Source organism: Oryx dammah, unplaced genomic scaffold (assembly GCF_014754425.2).
Source record: "Oryx dammah isolate SB20612 unplaced genomic scaffold, SCBI_Odam_1.1 HiC_scaffold_1, whole genome shotgun sequence".
Lineage (NCBI taxonomy): Eukaryota > Metazoa > Chordata > Mammalia > Artiodactyla > Bovidae > Oryx > Oryx dammah.
This window is the reverse complement of record NW_024070185.1, coordinates 56,738,478-56,766,199: the sequence shown is the minus strand read 5'-3', so window position 1 is coordinate 56,766,199 and position 27,722 is coordinate 56,738,478. Positions and strand designations below refer to the sequence as shown.

At 41.7% G+C, this 27,722-nt stretch overlaps 1 protein-coding gene across 2 annotated transcripts in view; it reads left to right on the top strand.

The window, feature by feature from the left end:
• Positions 1 to 27,722, top strand: part of LOC120876872 (transducin-like enhancer protein 1) — a 91,610-nt gene that overhangs the window by 15,966 nt on the left and 47,922 nt on the right. For both annotated transcript variants that reach the window (XM_040259118.1, XM_040259035.1), the window contains exons 5-6: positions 13,498 to 13,560; positions 15,148 to 15,222. In XM_040259118.1, the coding sequence (XP_040115052.1) occupies positions 13,498 to 13,560; positions 15,148 to 15,222 (138 nt within the window). The remainder of the gene's footprint in view (positions 1 to 13,497; positions 13,561 to 15,147; positions 15,223 to 27,722) is intronic.

Below are 27,722 nucleotides of genomic sequence, written 5' to 3'. Positions count from 1 at the left end.
TTTATAATGTACAGTATCAGATGTGGCTTACCCACCTGAAAGAGCCCCAGACAGATCACTGGTGGTATATTGCCATCCTCTTGTGCAGCCATTGTTTAGGTCATGATTTTATCACAAGGTCAAGTATCCACCAAAAGTTGAGATTTTTATTTTATTATTACTTTTTCTGGTAAACTCTTTGGTTTCCCTCAAAATGCTGAAAATGCTCAAGATTTATATGGAATGGGTACCAACTGTTGCTTTGCAAATTAAAATAGTATAAAAGGGAAGGGGCTTTTGGGTAGACTTTGCACAGTGAGGATATTAGTATTGACATCACTTAGAGTTTGGAGTATAGTTTGAAGACTAGATTCTACTGTTTGTCGCATACTGGTTAATATGGCTGTAAAGAGGAGATGAATGTGGCTACTTTTCCAAGTCTATTACTCAGGAGGACTGTAAATTTGATTGGCTGTTACAATTCTAGCAGAATCATTCGATTTGAGAGCAATAGAAAGATAAGATATCCAATTACCCAAATGATTTGCAGGGTTAGCCAACGTTGTCATGGAGACACGAATTGGAACAAATTAAATTTTAAGCAATAAAATAATCTTAAAGCCCGTCTGGGAACAAGAAAATTTGGCAGTGGCACTTACCTGAATTGAATCTTAGCTTGACACGATGTTGTTTGACATTGATATACTGTGGGGGCCTAAACTTACATATGGACCAGCGTTACCTTCACAAAGGAGCTTGACCAAACCAGGGAAAAGGAGTATTAGCATAAAGTCAGGGTATTAACATTTATTCCGTGGCTTAAGTGATAAGTAGGCTCTAGGTTCCCAGGAATATTTTGTTTTTAATGGTTGAAATGCTTTAATAATGATTAAGCAGCATTAATTGGACACTTGCAAGAAAAAAGATTCCTCAGTAGCACACAGTTTTTGGAACTGCTGTTCTCCTTTGTGTTAGCAGACTCAATAGAAATCGTGTGGATGTCTTTTGGTGGGGGGGTGGAGGTGTGTGAGCATGCATATATTTGCATGTACAAATAAGGAGATTTTTGGCACATGCGCCTGCACTGCAGACGATTCTCCATATTCGTTAGAATTTCTCCTTTGCAGTACTGCTCGCAGACTGGAAAATTGCTTTCCAAACTTGAGCTGGTGCCCTAAAACCTGAGTAAGTGTCAGTCTGGGGCTTAGAAGGTTATTTCCCCTTATTAACGTATTGTTTAACTGGTTCCTGGCTTGTGCGGTGAATTTGAAAACAGCAGAGTAGCCCAGAAGGAGGGAGGCTTTTTATCCACATGTCTATTAGACAGATGGAGATGGAAATTGGTCTGAGGTCAAGCCATTTGCAGCGTTCTCACAGCCTTCGATTTTCCTCTCATCCTCACCGCAGATCATCTCAAATGATTCAGTAATGACCAAAAGTGCAACATTGACCTTTATTCCCTGGTGGATTACTGTGTTTCACAGTCCAAATGGCAGGAAGTCTATTCTGTTCTTCCAGAAGAAGCTCAACATTATTGAGCCAGCCCAGCCCTGTGGGAACCATGCGAGTACAGACCCATGTAACACAATACGTGGGTTAAATTTGGTTTCTTGTGCTCTGGGAAACAAGAATTGACATGTCTTGAACCCACATAATTAATGGAATAATATCTAGGATGCTTTCTAAAAACACACTAGCACAAAAAATTGATTTGTCCACTTGTAAAATAACTGGTGAATGATAGGAGTGGTAACTTCTGGTGGCCCCTGGTTTATAAATTGCTCTCACTTGGATTATCCAGTATTCTTTCAGTATTCTTTCATCCCTTCTTGTTTAATTCTTCCCTGGTAAATGTTAGACAACACATAACATTGATGTGTCATTTTCAAATTACAAGGTGATATGACTGGGCATAAGGGGGCTTTTCTTTAAATACTTTTAATTATATATATATTTGTGGTCAATCCATGTAGCCCTGACTAAATTATCTTCAGACAGCACACTTTTTCCCACTGAAAGTAGCTTGATTGTTATGTTGGAGAAGTGATGATTATTTTTCTCTTACTGCTTAGATTTCTCTGTGGATCTTATTGTGATGCAATGTGATGATCAGGTGCTTTGTTTAAGAATTAATTTGAATTTATCTATGTGTGCTGGGTCTTAGCTGTGGCATGTGGTATCTAGTTCCTCAACCAGGGATTGACCCAGGCAGGCCTCCTACATTGGGAGTCTGAACCTCTGGGCCACCATGGTAGTCCCTTAATTTGTGTTTAAAATGCTGTTTCTCTTTACATCCACCTGCATAGCCAAGTTAATATCCTGTGGCTCTTGAGTGTACTAATGAAGTCTGGGATCCTTGTGCTTCAGTTCAGTTCAGTTCAGTCGCTCAGTCGTGTCCGACTCTTTGCGACCCCATGAATCGCAGCACGCCAGGCCTCCCTGTCCATCACCATCTCCCGGAATTCACTCAGACTCACGTCCATTGAGGCAGTGATGCCATCCATCCTCGGTCGTCCCCTTCTCCTCCTGCCCCCAATCCCTCCCAGCATCAGAGTCTTTTCCAATGAGTCAACTCTTCGCATGAGGTGGCCAAAGTACTGGAGCTTCAACTTTAGCATCATTCCTTCCAAAGAAATCCCAGGGTTGATCTCCTTCAGAGTGGACTGGTTGGATCTCCTTGCAGTCCAAGGGACTCTCAAGAGTCTTCTCCAACACCACAGTTCAAAAGCATCAATTCTTCGGCACTCAGCCTTCTTCACAGTCCAACTCTCACATCCATACATGACCACAGGATGTGCTTACCATCTTATAAATACTTAAAAGTTTTTCCAAAAGGTGATGCTTTGAACACAGTTTTCACCAGCCTATCAGATTTCATTTCTTGTAAATTAATACTTTATTTTCAGCTGCATTAGGTCTTTGTCGCTTTGAGTGGGCTTCCTTTAGTTGTGGTGAGCGGGGGCTACTCTCTAGATGCAGTGCACAGGCCTCTCTTGTGGCTCACAGGCTCTACAGCACTGGCCCATTAGTTGTGGTGCATGGACTTAGTTCCACAGCATGTGAAATCTTTCTAGATCAAGGCTCAAACCTGTGTCCCTTGCATTGGCAGGTGGATTCTTAACTATTGGACCACCAGGAAAGTTTCCAGATTTCATTTTAATTATGATCTAAGGTGCTTTTGAGAAAGCAATTTTTTCCTTGACTTTTGACGTCACTGTGCACTTTTTTTTTTTTTCCCGCCTCAAACTTTGATGCTTTTCTGGCACTGCTAGGTTCAGCAGAGGACTGTCCTGAGGCAGAAGCCCAACCCCAGTCTGCAGTAGAGCCCCCTCCCTTCAGATTCATCCTCTGGCCACTCTAGGGGTAGCTTGCATTCTGGAGTTTCTTGGCACTGATGTTGATGGAAAAGAGAGCCCCAGGTTTCAACTGGGAATGCCAGGAACCTTGTCTTCCTTCCCAAAGGACCACCTCTCCAGCAGTCAACCTGTGAGGAGTCAGGCCCAGAGATGGGGCTTTCCACCTGAGACTTGAGTCTGGGACTCAAGGATGGCCTTACCAGTGCATACACACACATGTGTCCCTCTAACTTGGGGCCATTCTCCTGCATGTCACATGGCTTTGATGGTGTAGACCTCTTGATGAAGTAGCTGCTTTTTCCCAGGAAGTTACTCTGGAACAAGGGTGGCAGCCATCCTTCATGTGTCATTCAGCTGCAGCATGCTTATAAAATTAGGGAACCACTGTTCATGGTCCCTTCAGGCAGGAGATTCCTTTCCCACCATCTAGATTGGCTGAAGATTCCAACCTTTTAGGCAAACATTCATACCTACCCAGTGATCTCCAGATAAGATGTGGGGAGGGGGTATGATGAGAAATACTAAAGCTGATGATAAATTGTGCTTTATAGTTGTGTGCACTGGATGTTTGCCTTATCATGATGGAGGGCAGGGGCACAGTGATGCAGACTGTTGGAAGCCAGTACCATCCAGAAACGAGTTTGTTGTTGTTTAGTCACTAAGTCATGTCCAACTCTTTGTGACTCCATGAACTGTAGCCTGCCAGGCTCTGCTGTCTATAGGATTTCCCAGGCAAGAATACTGGGACCCTTTCCTTCACCAGGGGATCTTCCCAACCGAGGGATAGAACCCTGGTCTCTTAAATGGGCAGGCGGATTCTTCACCACTGAGCCACAGCGAAACAGGCCTAAAAGGTTGCTCGATGAAAAAGAGAGTTTAAGTGTTATTGCAAAGAAAGTAACTTTACAAGTTTTGAATCAAGACCATTCTCTTAAACCCAGTTTTCAGAGGCTACTAGTTTTTGCATATTCTCGTGCAGTCTTTGTCTTTACATAGGCATATTTTATTTTTGTAATTGTAATTTTAGCCTTCATGCCATGATGGTATAGCCGGTTCTTCCTCCCACTGATCTTCCTGCTATTGTATGATACTGTCTCATTTCTCATGAGCTCCCTAAACGACTAAGCCCTGTGAAGAGGGTGAAAGGTGTAGGCTTGCTCTCTTTCCATTCCCAGAACAATGGGTGATTAATTTGTGGCAGTGTTCCGTGGTTCACCCCATGGAGTTTGTCTTGAAACCCTTCTTGTGGCACAACGGAGCACATTTTCCTCTGACACCACCGAACGCTGTCTTTTTCCATCGTGGAACGAGTCAGAACGATTTCTTGTGAGCAGCACTTTCTGAACTCTGCAACAAGGGTTTCTAAATAATGGAAATGTGCTGTTTAGGCACTGAAACAGCTGCGATGCTTTTGTCAAGGATGCATCTTTACCAAAATGACAAATTAAAGCCCAAATGCTCTGCTTGGCAACAGTTGGGTCAAAACATTTAAGTCATTAATTAGAAGGAACTGAAGGGGGAAGAATTTACACAAATACACAGCGTTGCAGACTCGACTTCATCTTGGAAAATGCAACTGAATTCTTTTTTTTTTTTTTTTTTTTAAAAAAGAGGGCAGCCCTCAAGTGGGGCCTGCCAAGCTTGTCATTTGCAAATAAATCAGAAAACTGTCATTGCAGGAAGGAGGACCAGTGAATAGAGTTGCTTTGTCCTTCTTTGATGGGCCCCACACTCAAGCCTGCTATTAAAAATGAATGCATTCAAGAGGCTCTGCATTAAGGACATAAACAATTAAGGGCACTTGAGTTGCTCTGCTGAGAGCTGCTGCGAAGATCCGAGAGCTTTCTCCGAAGATGCAGGCCCCTGCGATCTGCCTCACAAGGAGCCAGAGAATGGGAGCAATTAGTGTTGCTATCTCCTCCCAGGCAGCCTTCAGCAGGTTTTTCTTTCCCTTTATTTTAACCCCTCCTTGCTCTGAGAGAAACTGTGAGTGTGAAAGGTGAGCAGTGGAAGGAGAGAGTAGGGACCCTGTTGGAAAGGGCTGAGGTCTAGAATGTGCTTGTAGAAACTGCCAAATGAGGAGGCGGAACATGAAAGTTATGATCTGCCTGTAATTGGCGACTTTGTATTCTGATTAATTGAGTCACTGAAGGGGTTCTGTCATCTGGTCCTCTTTGTTTTGCTTTAATTATCGGGTTGAAGAAGGGACGAGATTACATTGCCATGGGTGGACTCAGTTAAATGAATATAGTTTGAGGTTTCCCACAGTAGGCAAATGGCTTGCTCCAGCCTCGGTTTGTGTTCTTGCCTTGGTCCGATTTTCTAAAAAGGCGTGGAGAAATGCGATCGTCTCTCTTCTGTGGCAAGGCTTTGGAGAGAGACAGATCTGACCTCCCTTCCTGCTTAATTCTGACCCTGGGTGAGTTATTTTAACCTTTCCGGTCCAGTCTCCAGGGCTACCTACACTAACTGACATTTAGAGCCTGTATATAATTGGAGCTCAGGTGTGTTAAGCAGTAGACGCTGCCTCTGTCATGACTGTTCAATTTCCAAGGTTCTCAAAGTGTGGTCCCTGGTCCAGAAATCTGCAGAGCACCTGGGACCTTGTTAGAAAGGCAGATGCTGGGGCCCCAGACCTCCTGGCTCAGAAATTCTAAGAGTGGGTTCAGCTGTCTGTTTTATCAAACCCTTCAAGTGAACCTGGGGCACTCTTAAACATGATAACTTCACAATCAGTATATCCTCAACTTAAAGAGATCTCAAGTCCTTGTCATTTGGATTTCCCCCAAATCGTGGCTAGCCATTTATCTCCGTCATTATATTTTAAACAGAAAAGCTACTCTGATGCATTAGAATTTCTGATAAAACTCCCTTTGCATGAGTGTGCTGGTGAAGCAAGGTGCTAGTCTGGTGTGTAGCCATTGTTCTGAAGGCGATCTCTAGCCCAAGAAGCCTTTTCCCCTCCTAAAGGGGTGGGTAGAGTATCGGAAGATTATTTGCAGAGTTTTGCATAGATGATTTTGGGTATGCACTATTAGGCAAACATCTTGAATTATCTTTAGGTGCATCAGAGACCATGTTCAGGAAATGGGAGATGTATTTGTGGCTTTGTTTTCATGGATTCTGCTTCATTGGTGGGCCAGGTTGTCTGAAGTTAGTGCTGAGGCACTAATTCTCTTTGCCTCTGAAGGGCAAGACAGGGGTGTGCAGTTCGGCTGCTGCTGTTTATTTAAGGTTTGCAGTTCAGGACTGAGGCGCCTTGTGAAATGTCTCCTTTGCCTTGCACTGTACTTCTGCCCAAGGCAGCAGGAGTCCAGTGACCCTGTCACTGACATACAGTGGCCATATGTTGTGGTCCTGTCGTTGGCTCAGCAGTGACATGGCCTTGTGCTGCTGTGGTCCTGTGTGGGCTCTATTGCTTTGCATATAAAGCTGAGTGTTTAAGCTTTGTTTCTGGTCTAAAATATGTTCCAGTTTCCCACTTCCACTTCCCTGGAGAAAGAACTAGGCAGTGAACGTGGCTTCTTATCTTTATGATCCTGGGCAAATCGTTTCATTTAGGCGTTTGCTTCTCCATGTGTGATAGGATGATTGTGAGAGGGCTGGGCACCTAAAGGGTGTCAGGGTTTGTCAGCATCCTTATGACTCAGTGCCAGGGTCCATCACAGTAGTGGGGGCCCTGATCACCCTTCCCCATTGAATAATACATTCAAACGGTAAATCAAGGGCAGGCGACATCTGCAAGGTCACTCCTGGGAGAAATAAGGCATTGATAATGCTGCCATTGCAGGATAATCACTAGTTTTATTTGGGGTATCAAATTACAGTGCTTTACCACATGCATATGTTGTTAAAAAACAAAACAAAACACAAGCACATGAACACCACAGCTTTGTTCTTCTCCTGGTTCATCTAGGAAATATGTTGGCTATTTAAGCATCATTATCATAAATATGACTTTAAAATGGTTACCTGCCATGCCTTTGGGTTGATGTCATGTATTTAACCATTCTCATAGTACTAGACAACTGATTTATCAAGAGGGCAAATGTTAAGTTTTTCAAAAACTCTGCAGATGGTTGTGATGTGTCGAACTACTGTTATATCTTTACCTGACTTTTTCTCTTTTGCTTTGAAACTTATGCTGCAGTGAGCAGCTTCATGCATGGAATGCTTTTCATTTGAACTATTTCCTTAGGATAAATTCTTAGCTGTGGGAAGCCTTACCAAAAGGTTTGAATAATTTCATGCTCTTGAAATGCATTGCCCAGTTGCTTTCCAAGATGACTGTACCAATTTACTCTGTCATCAGTAATGTATGATTGCTCCAGTTTCCCAGAAGACTCATCAGCTTTGGATTTCATTAATTTTTTAAAAAATAAGCTAACATAACTGGTGCAGAATGACCCACCTTACTTAGAACTCCATTTGCATTTTATTTGGTTGCTGCTGAGGCTGAACATTTTTTCTGGATTGAAGGCTGTCATTTTACAGACTCTGAACCTTCTAGTCAGAAGAGATTTAGAGATTATTTATTTCCTTTTGTGTGCTTTGTTTTCATGTTCTTGCCCGTTTATCTTTTGCCAGATACTTATGACCAGCTCTCCACTGTGTTTTTCTCTTGGCCTCCCGCTTGGTTCGAGGAAACCAAAAGATCAGTTTGCCAGCCCTCAGCATAAGCGGCATATTTTATGATCCATCAATTTGCAATTTAATGGTGGTGGAGTTTCCCCTCCCTAAGCTGACTTTGGGCAGGGTGCCATTGGATTGCTTTGAGACCCATGGGCAATTTACTCTTAAGCAGCCCTCGCCCTGCTTTGAGCCTCCAACAACCCTCATTATATACTGCTCGGTGTGTAGTGGAGAAGTGGGCAGCCTTTGGAAAGCGGGCTGGCTCTTCAGTCTGGTAATTAGATGAGGTGGAAGGAATATGAAAAGGTGGAGAGTTGAGCTTTTAGGAATCGTGAAGTCCAAAAATGGAAGTTCAGATGCCCAGAAGATCATATCTTCAGTTGAAGAGCTCGGTTCATTGCTGGCCTTTGAGATATTTGACCTCTTTAACTCTGTTAAAATATACATGTATCTGAATCTTGCGGGCTTCCCAGATAGCTCAGCGGTAAAGACTTCACCTGCAATGCAGGAGATGCAGGTTCGATGCTTAGATCAGGGAAATCCGCTGGAGAAGGAAATGACAATCCACTCCAGTATACTTTCCTGGAAAATCCCATGGATAGAGAGGAGCCTGGCAGGCTACAGTCCATGAGGGTTGCAAAAAGTCAGGCACAACAGAGTGACTAAGCAACAACAGCAACCTGACTTTTGTACTGAGATGTGATTTCTTACTGTAAACAGAGCCTTTTCCTAACACTGGTTAGGAATGGTTTATGTAGTTCAATGTTGGTCATTGAGTTTGGGATGTATGGGGATTCTGTTTTGGTTCTGTAAGGCATTCCTTTGAAAGTTCCAAATGTGGAAAGGGTATTCTGTGGTCAGTTTTGATGGGGAGGGTTCAGCGAGGAGCTGTATCAACAGTCTTCTGCTTCCCTGTTAGGTTGAGATGCATGATGCTGGCCTTAATGCTGGAAGCTGTAAGAAACTGTCCAGAAGCTTCATGTCAGATGTGATTTTCAACATTTAGTCTTAGTTTACTAAATAAAGTTAAATTGCTCTGGAGAATCTTGAAGGGCCTAGAATTTGTTTATTGGTGTTACAGGGGAAAGGCAGCTTCTATTTGGATTTGAGGTCATCCTTAAAGGACTGGGATGAGACCACAGCACTTTATAATAGTGCAGCTGTAGTTTACATAATAGCTTATGTGATTCTGATAAATCACTGAAGTAGATTGGTGATAAGAGACCTGGCACTCAGCCGTTGAACTGACACCTAGTACTACTTTGCTGAGATGCAAACACAAGTTCTTGGATTATGAAGGCTGACTATTATCACCATAAGCAAATCAGTGAGAAAGGAGTTGGCACTGATGAGAATAAAAGTTGGTTCTGGGGACTTCCCCGGAGGTCCAGTGGTTAGGAATCTGCTTACCAGTGCAGGAGACATAGGTTTGATCCCTGCTCCAGGAAGATCCCACATCCTGCAGGGCAACTAAGCCGTGAGTTGCAGCTACCGAAGCATGAGCACAGTAATGAAGACTCAGTGTACCCCAAAATAAAATACTACATAATGCACTTTAAAAAAGCTGGTTCTGAACAGACAGACTCCTGCTGCCTCGGTGGGGCTTGCCATCCCTGAGGCAAGGCCTGATGCCGGGGCCTTTACCCAGCTTGGTAAGTTTTTGGGTGCAATGTTTCCATGCAAATCGGGTTTGGGGCTGGCTCTTGAATGCTGACTTAGTGTTGTTGCCTTACATGGTGTCAGAAATACAGACACAGGGTAAGTTTACTTATAAACAAGATGTCTGTTAGCAGGTACCAAATACCTCTTCAGTTTTGGTCAGGAAAATGATTTCTAGGTGGAAAACACAGTTAGCCTGCAGTTTTTTTGTTTTTGGTTTTTTTCCATTGGAGTTGTCTGGTCTTTGGAAGAGGTAGAAAGAAGGCAGTCTGAAAAGGTTATGAGACTTTCTCAACACCTGCTTAAGCAAGGTCAACTATCCAGTTTAACCTGCTTGTAAACTCTGTTGTCAGCAATAGAAACACAGAGAACACTACTACTCATTAATTTGTGCTAAGTTCTTGTCAGAATAGCCTAATGTTGAAGCAAGAGATGATGCTGGAGAATCACTGTCAGTTGTCATCCAGACTGTTTGAAGGGCGGCAGTGGTGGTGATGTTAGACCTCCCAGAGCACTGTCAGGGAGATCAGATGCGTCCTCATGCTGCCAGGAACAGGGACTCTACAGCTAGCTTGGAGAATTTCAAGGTAAACCAGAGGTGAGGTTGGAAGCTAGATTTCCTGGCTCAAGGTCAAGCTCACTTGTCAGGATGGTTTTAAGATTAGGGATTAGAGACCTGGCAGAGGAAGGAGACAGCTGGGACAAGATCCTTCTCTCTTGTTCTTGTTTCTGTTTCTTTCCCAAACCGTTTATTTAGAATTCCCAGGACAAATGGTATGGCTTTTGATGTTTCTGCATCAGTTTGAGCTTTGATCTTTAACACTCGTCCTCCTGTTGCAGTCTTAGCTGCTCTAACCCAAGTTATGTGGTCTGTGCTTTTAATCTGTACTTCTTTTATTTTCCTCTTAATATTAAAGGATTAATATTAAAGGTTTATGAGTTCATTTCATTCAGACCAGGTCTTAACTGTCCCCTGACAGTGAAGTTCACTTCTACCTTGAAGCCACTCTGTGTAATAACATATATAATTATTAATTAAAGAGAAGATCATCTTTCCTTCTTAAACTAAAATAAATTCCATGTAGGTCAAGTAATTAAATGTAGAAAGTACAGCCATAGCAGCACTAGAGGAAAATTAAGAATGGCTTCTTTAATTTGGGAGTGTTCTAATCCTGACCCAAAGGCCAGGAACACAGGAAGGCTATTCTTTAGTCCAGCCATGTAAAAACGTAGTTATGTATAGCAAAAAACCCATACTAAGCAAGGTTGAAAGACAGGTGACAAGGTGGAAAAACTGTGGAAAAGTCAGTATTTATCTTATGGAAGGAACTACTACAAAAAGACAAGGGTGAATAAATACCAAAGGAAAAATAAAGTGGACCAATCAATATATGAAAGATGTTTGACTTAAGGAAGAATCAGAGTAATGCAAATAAAAATGAGATCATTTTTTAATCTATTAGATGGATAAAGATTTTAAAAAGGTCAATGAAACGCAGTATTAATGCTGGGTGGGGGAGCAAGCACCATCATAGACTGATAATATAAATTGGTAAGCTTCTCTGCTAGGCAGTTTATCAGCATGCATTACAGTGTAAAATATGCAGACACTTTGACCTAGCAATTTCACTTCTAGAGATTCCTTTTAGAGACCTAGGGAAAGGGTTATTTGACGTAGAGCATGTAATTGTGGAATATTAGGTGAAAAATAAATACCCCCGATGTTGGGAGTGTTCAGACACCTGACTGCTTGTGTAGTGGGATATATTGATGATGTTCTTACTCATATCTGTTTTTAGACCTAGGGAAAGGGTTATTTGACGTAGAGCATGTAATTGTGGAATACTAGGTGAAAAATACCCCCGATGTTGGGAGTGTTCAGACACCTGACTGCTTGTGTAGTGGGATATATTGATGATGTTCTTACTCATATCTGTTTTTATGGAGTGGAAGGGTGTCCATGACACATTTGAATGGAAGGAACAAATTGCAGAAGAGCAGTATACCTCATGGGACCTCTTGATATCAAGGTGTCTCTCTCAGTCTGGGCTTGTGCACACACAGATAATGAGAGCCTGGGTGGTTGCTTCCCAGGATCACCACAGAATTATTGTGGTTGTCTCTGGATGGCAGACTTAGTTCTTGTGTATTTCTGTGTAGTATACATCTGCATATATTACTCAGAGTGAGCAGATGTCATTTTTAACATTGGAAAACATGAAGAGAATTTTGGAGGCCGGGTAAGAACAGAATGCTGTTGGAATGTATGGCAGGTGGAAAGTGGAGAGCAAGGACCTCAGACCCCACAAAGGGCATCTCTGCCTCTTTATGTATACCCAAACATACAGGGTAGAACGTTGTTGCAAAGGCAAGGGTAGCTGGCCCATGCTTTCCAGGAGAGCCGTGACCTTGTGTCCGCTTGAGTGGGTGGCTGTGATCAAAAGAGCTAGGTGGGGCTGACCCAGTTTTGTGATTGCACCTGGTACAGCTGTGCCCTTTTTGCATATACGTATCTGTTAGCTCCACTTGTTCAAGCAAGGTCATGGGATTGTTCTCTATACCAGTGATTTCCCTTTCCAGTACATTTCTTCCAAGGCATGGTCTGTAACCCTGTCTCAGTGGTGGTCAGGGAGAATTGAGTTGGATTGGCATAAATCCAATCCCATAAAAGGAAAGGCTTGTTGCTCAGTTAACTGGAATCATCTCAGAGGACAAAAGGCAGCTCTTTTTTATGTACTTGATTATACAGTTCCTGAGGTTTCTACTTTATCTCACTTATTCCATTCTCTCTCTTTCAAGGGCATGGGCTGTGCTCTTCTTATTTTTTTTCTCCCCATAGTCCTTCTCATTGCCTAATTCAGTAATAGAGGTAGCATCAGTAAGCATTGACAGAAATGATAAAATATATACCTAAGGTCAACCTGGGACTCTTCAGACGTCTTTCCCCCACCACCTCCCCCCAAAAAAGAACTGTTCTTCAGAGTTAGAGGAAAGCAGGGCTCCTTTGCATTGCTACAGGGTGTTGGAGGAGGGGGGTGGGCAGGGGGAGCCTTCCTAGTGTGGGAGCAGAGCACACTGTATTCCCTCCTTTGCCAATTTGTCCCTCTTGCAGAGGGACTCCTGTGCCTTTGGAGCTGAGCAGGGACTGTTCCTCCTTGCTCTAGAATAGCCTGTGCCACAGACACTCAGGACACATTTTCTTAAACTCAGTGGAACCGTGGGCCCTGTCACTTTGCTCCTGGCATTTGATGCTGAGTTGTGGTAAAACTTTACAGATATCCAGAGCCCCTTGTCTTGACTGTCCGGATTTGAGTCTGTTTCAGCAGTGTTTTCGAGGCTTGTTTGAAATTTTGAAACTTGGTGAAGGCTTACTAACATTAAAGTTCAATTTCAGTTGTGCAGGAGTTGAAACAAGTGGAAGGAGGTCTTCCACTCTCTCACTCTGGACCTCAACTTGAGAGCTAGTCTGCTTTGGCAGTGCTTCTGCTCTCCAGGGTTCTGACTTTGGTTTGAATGACTTGCTTCATAAAAGTGCTCTGGTATACCATAATGGAATAAGTGTACAGAAGGGTTTGGAATCACCAGGTTAAATGATTATATAGCCTCAAACTGCATAGATTTTCTGACTCAATTAAACTACCCATTATCTCTTATTTAAATGACCAATAAAACGTGCAGTTATGTCTTTCTTTGCAAGTGGGATTAATATCTATTGTTTATCTCAAGATAAATATTGCTGACATAGCCTGGGAAAGCAATTTTATGCCCTTAAGAGTGAGGCAGTTAGAGGACTCCACTGTTGGGTATGAAGTTTTATCTTCTGAACTGATTATGAAATACGCTAACCATTTATATGGCTTTGTCTTTATAGACTGAAATCGCCAAGAGATTGAATACGATTTGTGCACAAGTCATCCCATTTCTGTCTCAGGAAGTAAGTAAAACTGTTCAGCTGTTAAAGTGCAATTATGTTGCTTCTCTGTTTGCAAATTAGCTAGTTTTAAGATGTTAATTTTATCACGAGGAACAAGTGTGAAGAACATCTGTTACAGCTGAAGTGTGTAAACCCCCTGCTATTCCATCTCATAGATCTAAGGGCACGCTGTGGAAGCAGTGACGATAGCTCAACCTTAAATTAATTCTTTTCTATGGAAAACTGCAAAATGACCATCAAGCGTAAAGCTTTCCTTTTCTTCGAGGAGGAGTATAAGCTTGATAGCTTTTGATGATTAATGTGTCCTTTTACTGTTTCTTTTACTGCGTTTTAAAAATGATTCCATCAGGGTTGCCTTGATCATGGGAGCAGGTATTTCATTTGTCCTTGTACCTCAAGGCAGATTGACTTAATGCTGTCTGTGGAGGGAGTGGATGCCAATACTCTTAAGGTTAAGAGCGTTCATGTTACATGTTCATGTTACCTTGGCTTACAGAGTTATATCCATATATGAGCCATTTTATTAAGTTACAAAGTCATAGATAGGAGTTTAACCTTAATATTCTGAGAGGGGAAAGCTCTTTGTGTGAGTAAACCTATGAAATTGACTCAAAACCGGTATGTTTTAGTTTTGCCTTAAAGTTTACTTTTGGATACAAGCTAATAAATGTGAAACTGTGTTTTAAGTGTGTACAGGATGCACATATCTTGAGACAGAGTGAATATGGGCCTTGGAGCTGGAATGCTGAGTGTCTGTCCTTGTTGGCATTTACTGCTCCATGCTGGGTAGCACCACCCCTGCTACTACTCTGGGAGCCTTTTCCAGCATAGCGTTTAGGTGATGTTACCCTTGAGATTTGTTGGCCTTTTGAAGCCTGTTGTTAGTTAGACTTTAGTAATTCAGGGTCTCTGCTATATATAGTCTCCTTTCTCCCAAAGAGACGTGCAACTTTGTTTTTCTTTGTGAGTGGACCTGGGAGGTGTTCAGGCTATTTCCAGCCTGTGATCTCAGAGTGTGTGTGTGTGTGTGTGTGTATATGTTCGTGTTTTTGTGTGTCTTTCCTTTCTCCTGTGGCGGGTGAAACATCTAAGGACTAAAGGAGGAAAGGAATTCCCAGAGTCCAGAACCAACTGGTGGGTTGAGATTTGTTGACCAGAGAAGAGATTGCAGTTTAATGTTTAAAATTTAAGTATCCAAAGGGGTGTTTTAAATGGCTGTAAATTTCTCCTGCTCAAATTTACCTTAGCAAACCCTTTCTGAGAATCAGGATGATCTTCCCAATCCCATACTATTGATTTCTAAGGCTTCACATGACCATTTTTGATGTCTTTTTTTGCCTTTCTACCATTCTGAACCCTAAATTCCCATCAGAAGTTAACTGGTGCTATTTAGAAAGATGGGCAGCACCACTGTTTTCCTTTCCCTGGTTGTCTGTGTTCCATGAAATAATATGTGCTCCAGCAAGTTCACATTTAAACTCATGTTACACCTCAGTCTGCACCATGTGCAGTATTTGTCTTGTTGTTGGAAGGTACAGTGAAGTTATTGGCTGCCTCACTAATACCTTTTTCTTCTTGTTTTCAAAGCATCAGCAGCAGGTGGCCCAGGCTGTCGAGCGTGCCAAGCAGGTGACCATGGCAGAGCTGAATGCCATCATCGGGGTACGTGGCCTACCAGGTCTACCTCCTACCGCGTGTGCAGCCAGCTGTCATCTCTTCTCAGTCTGTTGGCTTAATCTGTGTCTAATCTGTATATAACATGAAGTTAACCTTGACCTTTTTGATAAGTGGGGGAGGAGGAGGCAGTTTCAGGTATGGGGAAGTAGTTTCAGGTACACTGAGGTGTATAAGGGGAAGAGCACTTGGCATAAGGGAGGTAATAGCAACCTTTTTTAGGATGGGAACAAAATAAATCTTCTTTTTAATGAGAAAATAAATATGGTTTATCCTGCTCCCTTAGGTTAAAACTTTAGGTAAAGGTTTTAAATACCTACTTTCCTTACTTCTGTCATATAACTTTAGATCCCAGTTGGGGTCAAGACATCACTTGGAATTATTTCATTTTGTTATCTTTTGCTTCTTTTGCCTTTTGCTTTCCCAGGGTATTAGAACCTATGTATAACTGTTTTGATTTTCTTGTGGCTCTTTCATGAAGTTTTATGTGGCACCTCAATGAAAAGAAAGCCCTCTTGCCGTTGAAGAAGTGATAATTGTCTGCCCTGGTGCCCTCTAGCCTTTCACGAGGTTTCTGCTCTTCTGGGTTGAGTTCAGTTAGTGCTCCTTGCTGGCAACTGGTTGTCAATCACAAGTCATTTGCTCTGCATTAATGAGCCTGGTGAACCGTGGGGTCCATCTCCTGCATGAGTTCATTCCCTCCCCCTGACCACGCCCCCTTCCTTCCCCTCAACTGCAGGATCCAGGACTGTTCTCATGTTTTCTGCCCTTCCAGACTAAGCGAAAGAAGTGGCTGAAACAAGGGACCGTCCTTTCTGATTTTATTCATACGTGAGTGCCTTGAGCGGATTCAAATCACTCATTTATCAATTTATGTTAATTGCTTGTGAGAAGATGCCCTGCTGGTCTTTATAGTTCCCTCAGACACTTTGTAATGATAATTAGACATGCTGCTGTACGGATTAAGAGTGCCATAGTGCAGTGACGGCCACAGACAATGGAACCAGTTAATCCATCAGGGTTTAAAATTACATCCCAACTGGAGATGGAGAAAAACATAAGAGCCAAGGAGGATTAAAGAATGAGCCTCAGCTTGAAAACTCTCCTTTCATCAGTTTCTCTATTGCAGATCTGCAGTCGGGTTGCCTGTGGTAAGCTATTGGCAGTCAATTAGGTGAAATAAACTGGGAGGGTGACCTTCATTTCCTTTTAATAGCTTTTTCCTCCCTGAAATGGGGAGCTTCAGTGGATTTTCAGCTTAAATTTTATTCAAGCTGCTTTATTACACTTGACAGCTTAGCTCTGCATAAACAATTTTCCCTCCTCCCCTTCACCCCAGATCTGGGCTCTGCATCTCTCCCCCTTCGTATCACATTTTTGACTGTTACTTAGTGGGCTCTCTAATCACATTCAACAAAAAACACAATTACATCTGCATTTGTCTGCTGCCTTCTGTACCCTTTTCTTGTGTAATGAATTGCTTTATTTCAGAGATCAAATCAAATATTCACTGGTACTTTTGCATGTACTGTGTTTGATTAGCAAAGACTAATAGCAAATTGTACTTGTAGCTCAAGTGCAGAATTTTTTAACCCAAATGAATGAGGATGGAAAAGCCTGTTTTGATTAAAGGAAAACATATGCAAAGCAGTTCTCAAGTACCCAGTTCAACTTTGTGGAACATGTTTGTTTTCTGATAGGCTCTAAATTTTTACATATCATTTCCTGATGGTAAAACTTGGTACTCTTTACATCGTCAAAGCCACTGCCCAGCTGTACCCATTAGAAAGGAGGAAATTGTGTTAACCAGATGTTTATAGGTAATACTCATTTCAAGTTGAATCAGAAAATAAAAATAACAGGTTGTTTTGCAAGGGCAGATGAATCGCTAATTTTATGAGTGGCTTTAGTCCAGGAAACATGTTGTTGAGATTATAAAGGCAGATTAGCTCTGATAGCTAGCAACAATAACCCAAATCAGTGAGTTGGGCCCAGCACAAGACTTAATGCCAATTGTGAGTCTTCAGCATATTGGCATGTGTGGCTTTTATATTTGTAATGTTTGGATCAGTATATTAATTTATGTCGGCAGGCTCTTTTAAAGTTTGTAGTGATCAATAATTATCCTGCACCGTAAGTTTCATGCTCTGGCATATGCTTGATTTTTGCTTGAAAGGAATTGTGCGCGTCCTGGAAAATCGAAGTAGCATAAAATTGGGTTGACAATTCAGTGGACCTTTGCACCCCTTCATTGAACATGCAGTGTGTCAACCTGTCTCCCCAGAGGGGAGGAGGCTCTGGGAGGCTGTCTGTTCCTACAAACAGCAGCTGCGCGCAGAGTAAATGCAGCCTGGTTTGATAGCAGCTGTCAGTATTGTTCAGGGACCGACTTAGGGTAAAGAACAATGGGAGAGGCCACGGTCTTCGTCTGCATCGACTTTCAGGCTAAGAAAAGAAATAGTAATTTAACGGTTTAGACATCTATTACAAGTGTGAAAGATCACGAAAGAGTACCCTTTAAAATGTAGATGAACCGAAAATTTCTCGTCCCCTTTAAGGTACAATCAAGGAGCTTACTGCTTGCTTAACAGGGCTAAAGATTTCTCTTTAGCAAACCTGGAAAAAGTTATATCTTCCTAAGGACACTAGGCTTTTAGGTGAGGTAAGCTGTGTCCTGGGACTGTGGATGCTCTTTTAGTAGGAAGAGAGAGGTTCTATTTTTTTTTTCCATTTTTGTGGAGTGAATTAATGGTACCCATTTTGCACTGGAGGGCTTCTGCACTGACAGAGAACACTTAGTTCTCATATCTGATGGGAAATACTGAATTTTAAATCTTTTCCACTGCAGCACCTGCCTTCAACTTACATAGATTACTGGTATTTAAGAAAGATAAGCTTTTTAGATATTTGAGATATTTTTGGTTATACTTTTTAAAAATAGCTTTGATGGTAAATTTGATAATTGGCAGAATAATAACTGCAACCCCATATTTTGAATTTTTTTTAAGCTCTCTCGCTATTAAACATATGTTCTTGTAACAATAAAAAGTAATAATGCAGAGATCCTAATAGTCACAGGGTTTATTCAGTTTGACACTTGTACTTTAGAAAACAAATTCATTGTGGGAAGGGAACTTCTTACATGAACCTTGATTTTTTGTTTCCCCTGAACATTGTGATAAACAGCACAATTTAATCAGCATTCCTCAAATATTTTTTTAAAATTTGGAATGCTATTAAAAATGCTCAAAATGAAATAGTTTATTGACTTAATGTAACATTTTATTTGTGGAATAGCTAATAGCTACCTGAAGGAAAAGAAAATTGACCAAAGGACTCTTTAAGTTCATTACTCCCCATTGTAGTATTTGAGTAGTTGGAAACTTAGAACTCTCTTCTCCTTGCTCTGACACTAAGTATTTGATTGCAAACTGAGATTAGGATTCCAAATAATTAGTGTTGTCTTTTAACTGGATTTATGATCTCACATATAATCGGTTCTATATCATATAAAATTAATCTGTCATACAAATATAGATATGGCTATGTACACACCTGTACACACATGGATTTATAAAATTTGATGTGTGATTCACATGTGAAATTACACAGGCCCTGGCACAGGCACACACCCTTTGGGCCACACTCTCTCTCAGGGTACAGATTGTCCCCACCGCCATAGGAAGTCCCCTTGTGCTTCTTGTCAGTCAAGTTTTCCCACTCCCTGAAGAAACACGGTTTCTTTTTGATTAAAAAGTGAAAGAATAACTAGCAGAGTGCAGTTTCTTTTTTAAAGAAAACAGTTGCATTGTTTACCTATTTTTAACCAAATACCTGCTGCCTAACTTCTCAGTGTTTCATTTATGCTCATCTTTCTAAGACCATTTACGTCATGTTCTAGAACTAACACCCTGAAAAGATGTCCTTTTCATTATAGGGGACTGGAATGCAAAAGTAGGAAGTCAAGACACACCTAGAGTAACAGGTAAATTTGGCCTTGGAGTACAGAATGAAGCAGGGCAAAGACTAATAGAGTTCTGCCAAGAGAACGCACTGGTTATAGCAAACACCCTCTTAGCAACACAGGAGAAGCCTCTACACATGGACATTACCATACGGTCAACACCAAAATCAGATTGATTATATTCTTTGCAGCCAAAGACAGAGAAGTTCTATATGGTCAGCAAAAACAAGACTGGGAGCTGATTGTGGCTCAGATCATGAACTCCTTATTGCCAAATTCAGACTTAAATTGAAGAAATTCAGGAAAACCACTAGACCATTCAGGTATGATCTAAATCAAATTCCTTATGACTATACAGTGGAAGTGAGAAATAGATTTAAGAGATTAGATCTTATAGATAGAGTGCCTGATGAACTGTGGATGGAGGTTCGTGACATCGTACAGGAGACAGGAATCAAGACCATCCCCATGGAAAAGAAATACAAAAAAGCAAAATGGCTGTCTGAGGAGGCCTTACAATTAGCTGTGAAAAGAAGAGAAGCAAAAAGCAAAGGAGAAAATGAAACATATACCCATTTGAATAGAGTTCCAAATAATAGTAAGGAGAGATAAGAAAGCCTTCCTCAGTGATTAACGCAAAGAAATAGATCAACGCAAAGAAATAGAAATAAAGAAAATAGAGATCTCTCAAGAAAATTAGAGATACCAAGGGAACATTTCATGCAAAGATGGGCTCAATAAAGGACAGAAACGGTATGGACCTAACAAGCAGAAGATATTAAGAAAAGGTGGCAAGAATACACAGAAGAACTATACAAAAAAGATCTTCACGACCCAGATAATCATGATGGTGTGATTACTCACACTCACCTAGAGCCAGATATCTTAGAATGTGAAGTCAAGTGGGCCTTAGGAAGCATCACTACGAACAAAGCTAGTGGAGGTGATGGAATTCCAGTTGAGCTATTTCAAATCCTGGAAGATGATGCTGTGAAAGTGCTGCACTCAATATGCCAGCAAATTTGGAAAACTCAGCAGTGGCCACAGGACTGGAAAAGATCAGTTTTCATTCCAATCCCAAAGAAAGGCAATGCCAAAAAATGCTCAAACTACCACACAATTGCACTCATCTCACACACTAGTAAAGTAATGCTCAAAATTCTCCAAGCCAGGCTTCAGCAATACGTGATCCGTGAACTTCCAGATGTTCAAGCTGGTTTTCGAAAAGGCAGAGGAACCAGAGATCAAATTGCCAACATCTGCTGGAATCATGGAAAAAGCAAGAGAGTTCCAGAAAAACATCTATTTCTGCTTTATTGACTATGCCAAAGCTTTTGACTGTGTGGACCACGATAAACTGGAAAATTCTGAAGGAGATGGGAATACCAGACCACCCGACCTGCCTCTTGAGAAACCTGTATGCAGATCAGGAAGCACCAGTTAGAACTGGACATGGAACAACAGACTGGTTCCAAATAGGAAAGGGAGTATATCAAGGCTGTATATTGTCACTCTGCTTATTTAACTTAAATGCAAAGTACATCATGAGAAACATTGGACTGGAGGAAGCACAAGCTGGAATGAAGATTGCCGGGAGAAATATCAGTAACCTCAGATACGCAGATGACACCACCCTTATGGCAGAAAGTGAAGAAGAAATAAAGAGCCTCTTCATGAAAGTGAAAGAGGAGAGTGAAAAAGTTGGCTTAAAGTTCAACATTCAGAAAACAAAGATCATGGCATTCGGTCCCATCACTTCATGGCAAATAGATGGGAAGACAGTAGAAACAGTGATAGACTTTATTTTGGGGGGCTCCAAAATCACTGCAGATGGTGGTTTTTCCGTTTTTCCAGTGGTCATGTACGGATGTGAGAGTTGGACTATAAAGAAAGCTGAGCACCAAAATATTGATGCTTTTGAACTGTGGTGTTGGCGAAGACTCTTGAGAGTCCCTTGGACTGCAAGGAGATCCAACCAGTCCATTCTGAAGGAGATCAGTCCCGAGTGTTCATTGGAAGGACTGATGTTGAAGCTAAAACTCCAGTACTTTGGCCAGCTGATGTGAAGAGCTGGCTCATTTGAAAAGACCCAGATGCTGGGAAAGATTGAGGGTGACAGAGGTTGGATGGCATCACCGACTCAATGGACATGGGTTTGGGTGGACTCCAGGAGTTGGTGATGGACAGGGAGGCCTGGTGTGCTGCAGTTCATGGAGTCGCAGAGTCAGACACAACTGAGCAACTGAACTGAACTGAACCTTGCATAACATTGTACCCGTGTTGGTACCCACGTTACCTGGGCCTAGGATAAGACTGGACTTTATTGGAACACTTGGCACTATTATGCTTTGTGACCTTGTATAGCCAGTTAACCTCCATCAGCATCTATCTTCAGGTGGACAATACCATTTACCCTGTATTGCTTTTGTTGAGGGTAAGGTTGACTGGCAGCCTTTGCCTGACATGTGAGTGAACTGACTCCCCTGAACTGCAGTTTTGCCTGCCTGGTTTCTCTTGGTGCCTGTAGCACATGTCTGAGTCCAGTTGACCAAGCTTCTTCGCAAGGGGTTTACTCCAGGCAGTGGGTCACCTCCTCTTTTGTCTTTTCTAGTGGTTGCATGGATGTTGGTATTTGAGATTAGACCCAGCCAGATGCTCTGCTTCTGCCATTTAGTCGTGTGCTTGAATGAGTTTTAATAAGGACACAGCAGTGCAGAAGCATTGCCATCTAACTTTTGGTGAACAAACTTAAAATTCAAAACCGATGGGAAAAGTTAACTTTGGGGAACAGATGGAGAGAAGTTTGAGAAGCAAAAATGTGAGGATCAGGCACTTTTGGCTTCCTTACTCAGCATAAAGGGGGAAGGGACCAGTTCTTTTGTTGGCACTGAGAAGCAGCAGGGATCCTTGAGATGGAATTAGAAGGAGGGCAGAATTAGAAGAGATGCCCAGATGACCAATTCCCCTCCACAAAATGCCAGATTTCTGATAGCTGCCTCCATGCTGATTGTTGGATATAAGAAAATGTCAACAATTTTCCATAGCAGTATATGAAGGTCAGGAACTCATAGAAATTTGGAGTTAATATAAGCAACCTTGTTTATCCTTTCTCATGTATTTGGATGTGATCTAACTTACTTTCCCCAAATATAACTTCTGTTAAGGTCTGTGGGGCTCTGGTTTGGGGCTCCAGTTTTGGTCAGGTGTGTGTATTCTTGTTTCATAGGCAAATTTATAATTCTCTATACTTTAAAACAACTTAGTATGAAAGAAGCCTGGGGTGATTTGTGGCATCTGACTATGTGTGTTTGTGTAGGTGATAGCTGTGAATACAAACTACTGATGTGTCAGTAGAAGGAGCCTTTCTGTCCTGAAGAGATTGAGTTGTAGACCTAAAGGAAGTCCCCATTGTCGCATGAGATGATTGGTTTAAGGATTAGCAAAAATGTTGGATTATTTTTCTCCTCCGGCTGTAGCTGTCAGCCATCTATAGGATTGTAGTGTGTGAAGTTTAAGAGGATGAGGTTAGCCTCTTATTCTTATGAGTATGCAGTTAATCCCTGGAAAGCCCATCAATAACCTAGCTGTAAGTTTCTTTATAAAACAAAATCACCCTAGGAGAGTAATGCCTAGCCTGCTACCACAGGAAGTAAGTAAAATGACAACAAACATGGATCTTCCTGCTCTACCAGCTTCTATTTAGTGACTTACCTGCCACTTAAATTCCAGTAGTTCAGCCCTTTTATTAATTTTCCAAAGGGATGGAGCAATACAGCCGAGAAGTCTTCTCTGCATCTGACTTTTTTTTTTTTTTTTTTTTTACTGAGAGTACAGCTAGGTATCTCTAACAAATGCAGGGCTTGGCTTCAGTGTCTGAGCTTCTCTGAACAGGCAGTGTGCTTTTAATTTATTAGGAATCTTGCTGAAGCGTTGTTTACTTGTTCATGTCCCTATATATTTTCATATGATTTTTATTTGGATTTATTAGAAGGCATTATAATATTTCCCTCTTTTCAGGGGAAGAAGTCTTCAGAATAGAAAGTAGAGCATCTCATTTTAATTATTAGATCTGTGCAGGTTTTTTTAATTGATGGGTGATTTATGTACGATATCATTCACCCTGCTTTTTTTTCCAGAGTTTTTTAAAATGTGGGCCATTTTAAAAGTCTCTATGGAATTGTTCACAATATTGATTCTATTTTATGTTTTTTGGTTTTCTGGCTCTGACACATGTGGACTTCCAGCTCCCCAACTAGGGTTTGAGCCTGCACCCCTCTGCACTGGAAGGCAAAGGCTTACTCACTGGATCCCCAGGAAGTCCCTCACTCACCGTTTTAAAAGCACAGTGCTCGGTGTTTTTAATATATTTACAAACGTGTATAACTATCACTAATATGTAATTCTTGAACATTGTCATCACTCCAAAAATAAACCCGTATTCATTAGCAGTCAAGACCCCCTTCTCCATCCCTTCAACTCCCTGGCAACACCTAATCTTTCTCTCTCTCATGATTTTTCCGTTCTGAATATTTCCTATAAATGGAATCACATAATATGTGGCCCCTTTGTGTCTGGCTTATTTCACTTGGCATAATGTTTTCAAGGTTTTTACCTGTTGTAGACGGTATTTTGGTCCTTTTTTTGATGAAAAATGTTCTATTACATCAATATACTGCATTTGTTTATCCATTTAGTCACTTGCTGGGCATTTAATTGTTTCTATATTTTGGCTATTATAAATAATGCTGCTGTAAATATTTGTATGAGGATGAGATGGTTGGATGGCATCACTGACTCAATGGACATGAGTTTGAGTAAATTCTTGGAGTTGGTGATGGACAGGGAGGCCTGGCGTGCTGCAGTCCATGGGGTTGCAAAGAGTCAGACACGACTCAGCGACTGAACTGAAACATTTGCATAAAAATTTTTCTGTGGACATGTTTTCTTTTATCTGTTATTTATATCTAGGAATGGAGTCTCTGGGTCATACGGTAATTCCATCTAACTTTTTAAACAACCCAGTGGCTGTACCATTTTACATTCCCCCCTAGCAGTGGGTGAGAATTCCAGTTTCTCTGCTTCTTCTCCAACACTTGTTATTGTCCATTGTTTGATTCTAGTCCTCCTAGTGGGTGTGACATGATGTCTCATTTGTGGTTTTGATTTCTATTTCTCTGATGGCTGGTGATGGTGAGCATCTTTTTATTGAAACCTTATCTGGTTTTAGAAGTGGATCTACTTAAGTAAACATGACTTGTAAAAACTTACTCTAGTTTAGGTCTTGAAGTCATTTGGAAACAGGCACCCAGGGCAGGCAGAATGAAGAAGTCAGGGTGCTGATGCAGAACAGGTTGGCTTGTGCAGACTAGCTGAAAAGCAGAAACAGAAAAGATGAGTTTAGATCCTTTTCAGAATTTTAGGCCTTCATCTGGGTGCCTGCCTACATGTAGGTCATCAGTTTTGTTTCTCTGTGCTCCTGCATCAAAATGGGGCCTTTCAGTGGATTTATTTATTTACTTACTTTTTATTGTCTTCAAGTGGCTTGTGAATTCTTGGCCCCAGCAAGCAGTTCCTGCCTGTTTATCACCCCTGCCCCTCTTCACACGAGAGGCCATCCACATAATGGGAGGTTTTCAGATAACTCCCAGAGTAGTGTCCTTGATGTTTCTGCTGCCACACAGCTCTTCCCCACTTCTCCCACTTATTTATCGTAGCATACCAATTTTCTTTTTCTGCACTCTCCCAAGATAAGAACTGAACGTTTTAAAGAACAGAGTAATAGCAGAAAATCAAGGAAGAGTGATTTGGAGAAAACTGTCAATAAATGCTACTTTTCACTCCCCCCCCCCCACCTTTAAAAGTGTTTAAATACCAAGTGCTATAAATGCCACTTACTGTCACACTTTTAGCATTGGAGATGCTATTTTGGGGCATGGTTTTAGTTCTGGTTAGGTTCAGTTTGTGGTTTGTGTGACATAGTTTTCCCAAAGGTTGTAAAGTGGGTTAAATTTCAGAAATTCAAATTGATTCAGTGGTTGGTAATGAGGAACTTATTAACATCTAGTGGGGATGAGGGGGATATTGGTCTTCATTTTTCTGGTTTCCTTTCTACTTGTATAGGCAGCTCTGTGGTGACAAATCCTGTGCTATACCTGTTTTAGAAACAAAAATGTAAAAACCACCTCACTATATTACATTAAAGCTCTGAATGTAAACAGCAAAGTCAGTTTCATTATAGCAACATAATTGACCTGGGCTGCACTAGGTAAAATGTGAATTAAAATTCTAAATGCATGGCTGTTGTTTGACATGGATGAGCTTATTTTATTCCTTGTGGGTTTTCAGTATCATTAACTCAGGGTTTGGTGTTTGTTTTCCTCATCTCATTCCCAGCCTATTCAAATTGTTTGGGTAAGAATGAGTGCATTCATCTCCTCATGCCCTAAACTAAACCTTTCCCTAATCATCTCTGCGGCACCAGAGCAGTCCATAAAAGTTCCCAGTGTAGCTCTTTCTCCAAATTGTTTTGTAAAATGTGAAGTTTCTGTTTGTTTTGAATTGTTACTGGAGTCAGCATAAGCAGCTGCTCATTTTGGGGGGTTGTGACAAGGTACTTGATGGAGAAAGGACAGTGAAGAGTTGAATGCTGAAAAGTACTTTGGGGTTTTAAACAATTTGGCAAATCCTTTGGCATATAAGAACATGGATTCTAACATAATGGTACAGAATTCTAGCTTAGATCTAGACCAGAATTTCTCAGTTTCAGTGTTACTGACAGGCTTGTGAATTCTCTGTGATGAGGGCTGTTCTGTGCATTGTACAGCACTGAACAGCATCCCCGGCCTCTACCTACTGGACGCCAGTAGCACCTCTCCTCCTCTCTCCCTCCCAGCTGTGACAACCTTAAATGTCTCTGCTGCTGCTGCTAAGTCACTTCAGTCGTGTCCGACTCTGTGCGACCCCATAGATGGCAGCCCACCAGGCTCCCCCGTCCCTGGAATTCTCCAGGCAAGAACACTGGAGTGGGTTGTCATTTCCTTCTCCAATGCATGAAAGTGAAAAGTGAAAGTGAAGTCGCTCAGTCGTATCTGACTCTTAGCTACCCCATGGACTGCAGCCTATCAGGCTCCTCCATCCATGGGATTTTCCAGGCAAGAGTACTAGAGTGGGGTGCCATTGCCTTCTCCGCTTAAATGTCTCTAGATGTTGCCAGATGTCCCTGGAGTAGGGGAAAAGGGTGTCAAAATTGCTTTGTTTAAGAACCACCTGTTTAGATTTATACATATTGCCTCAAACCACCACTGTTCATCAAAAATGCCTTTTCTGATAGCTTTGTAAACTGTTTTGCTTGTGTGTTCTGTGGTTATAAATCTACAGCCAATAACTTAAATAAAAAATTTACTAATTAGTGCAAGCTAATGAATGAGTAGAAGGTTGAATTTTCCCAGCCTTGCTGTCATATTGAGAAACATTTTAGTTTCCCCAATGATTTGGGCAGGTTTGGGTCTATGGAGGACTGATGCATGTAAATTCCCTTAATTGGCAGAGCCATTGGGTTTTTTGAGGTGTTGCTGGCTGTATAGCAGTGTCTTTTATTTTAACATGTATTTTTGAGTAGCATTCATGTTTTTTTTTCCTTTTAGTGAAGGTGATGGGTATTAGGCTGTCTCAGGTAAACTGGGGAGAAAAAAAAAACACAAAACAACATGTTCTTTCAAGAACACATGGGACAGGTCAGCTGCTCTTTTGGAGTCAGCTGTTTTAACCTCCTGGATGTGGGCCCTCTATTCATTTCAATGAATATTTTATCTTACAGACAACACTTCTTATTTATTAAGCGTCTTCTGAGAGAAGCCGGAACTATCTCTGTTTCAGCTTGATTCTTCCTTATCAGCTTCCTTGGAAGAGAGCTAGAGTGAAAGATGTTTTCATTTCTCATATGTAGGGTGTTGGGAAGTGGAGACTGGAGAGATGGCACTTGTGAGTTGTAAATCTCAGAACAAATTCCCATCTGTCACTGCCGCTGAGGCTGCATTGTGGAGATCATTTTATTTCCCAGTAAACATCTGACAGTGAAGTGGATTGTCTCTGGGTGTGCAGTGTAGCGTACCCTCAGGAGTATCTCCTTACCTGGGAAGGGAGAAAGGTGAAGTCATCAGTGGAGAAAGAGCTTGCCTTCTTCCTTCCGCTGCTTGGGAACCCTGGGTCTGTCACTCATTCCTTAGGAACATGCCTGGGCTGCTGGGCTCACAGGAGAGATGCTGTTGAAGGGAATGAAAGGTTTTCAATCATCATTCTGGCTGAGAACCCATGGCAAGCCACTCTTTCATCTGTGAAATGGGAGCCATGATGCCCGCCCTCCCTCCCTCTGGTGTGTTCTAAGCTGAGGCCAGATAAAGAAGCTGGAATTATGATCTAGGAGCTCTGCATAGCAGGATAAAGAAGTAGAATGTGAGGCAGCAGTGTTCATGTTTCCTGGGTCTGCAGCATCTTCAGTAGCTGTGACTCATCCTGTTGCTATCTG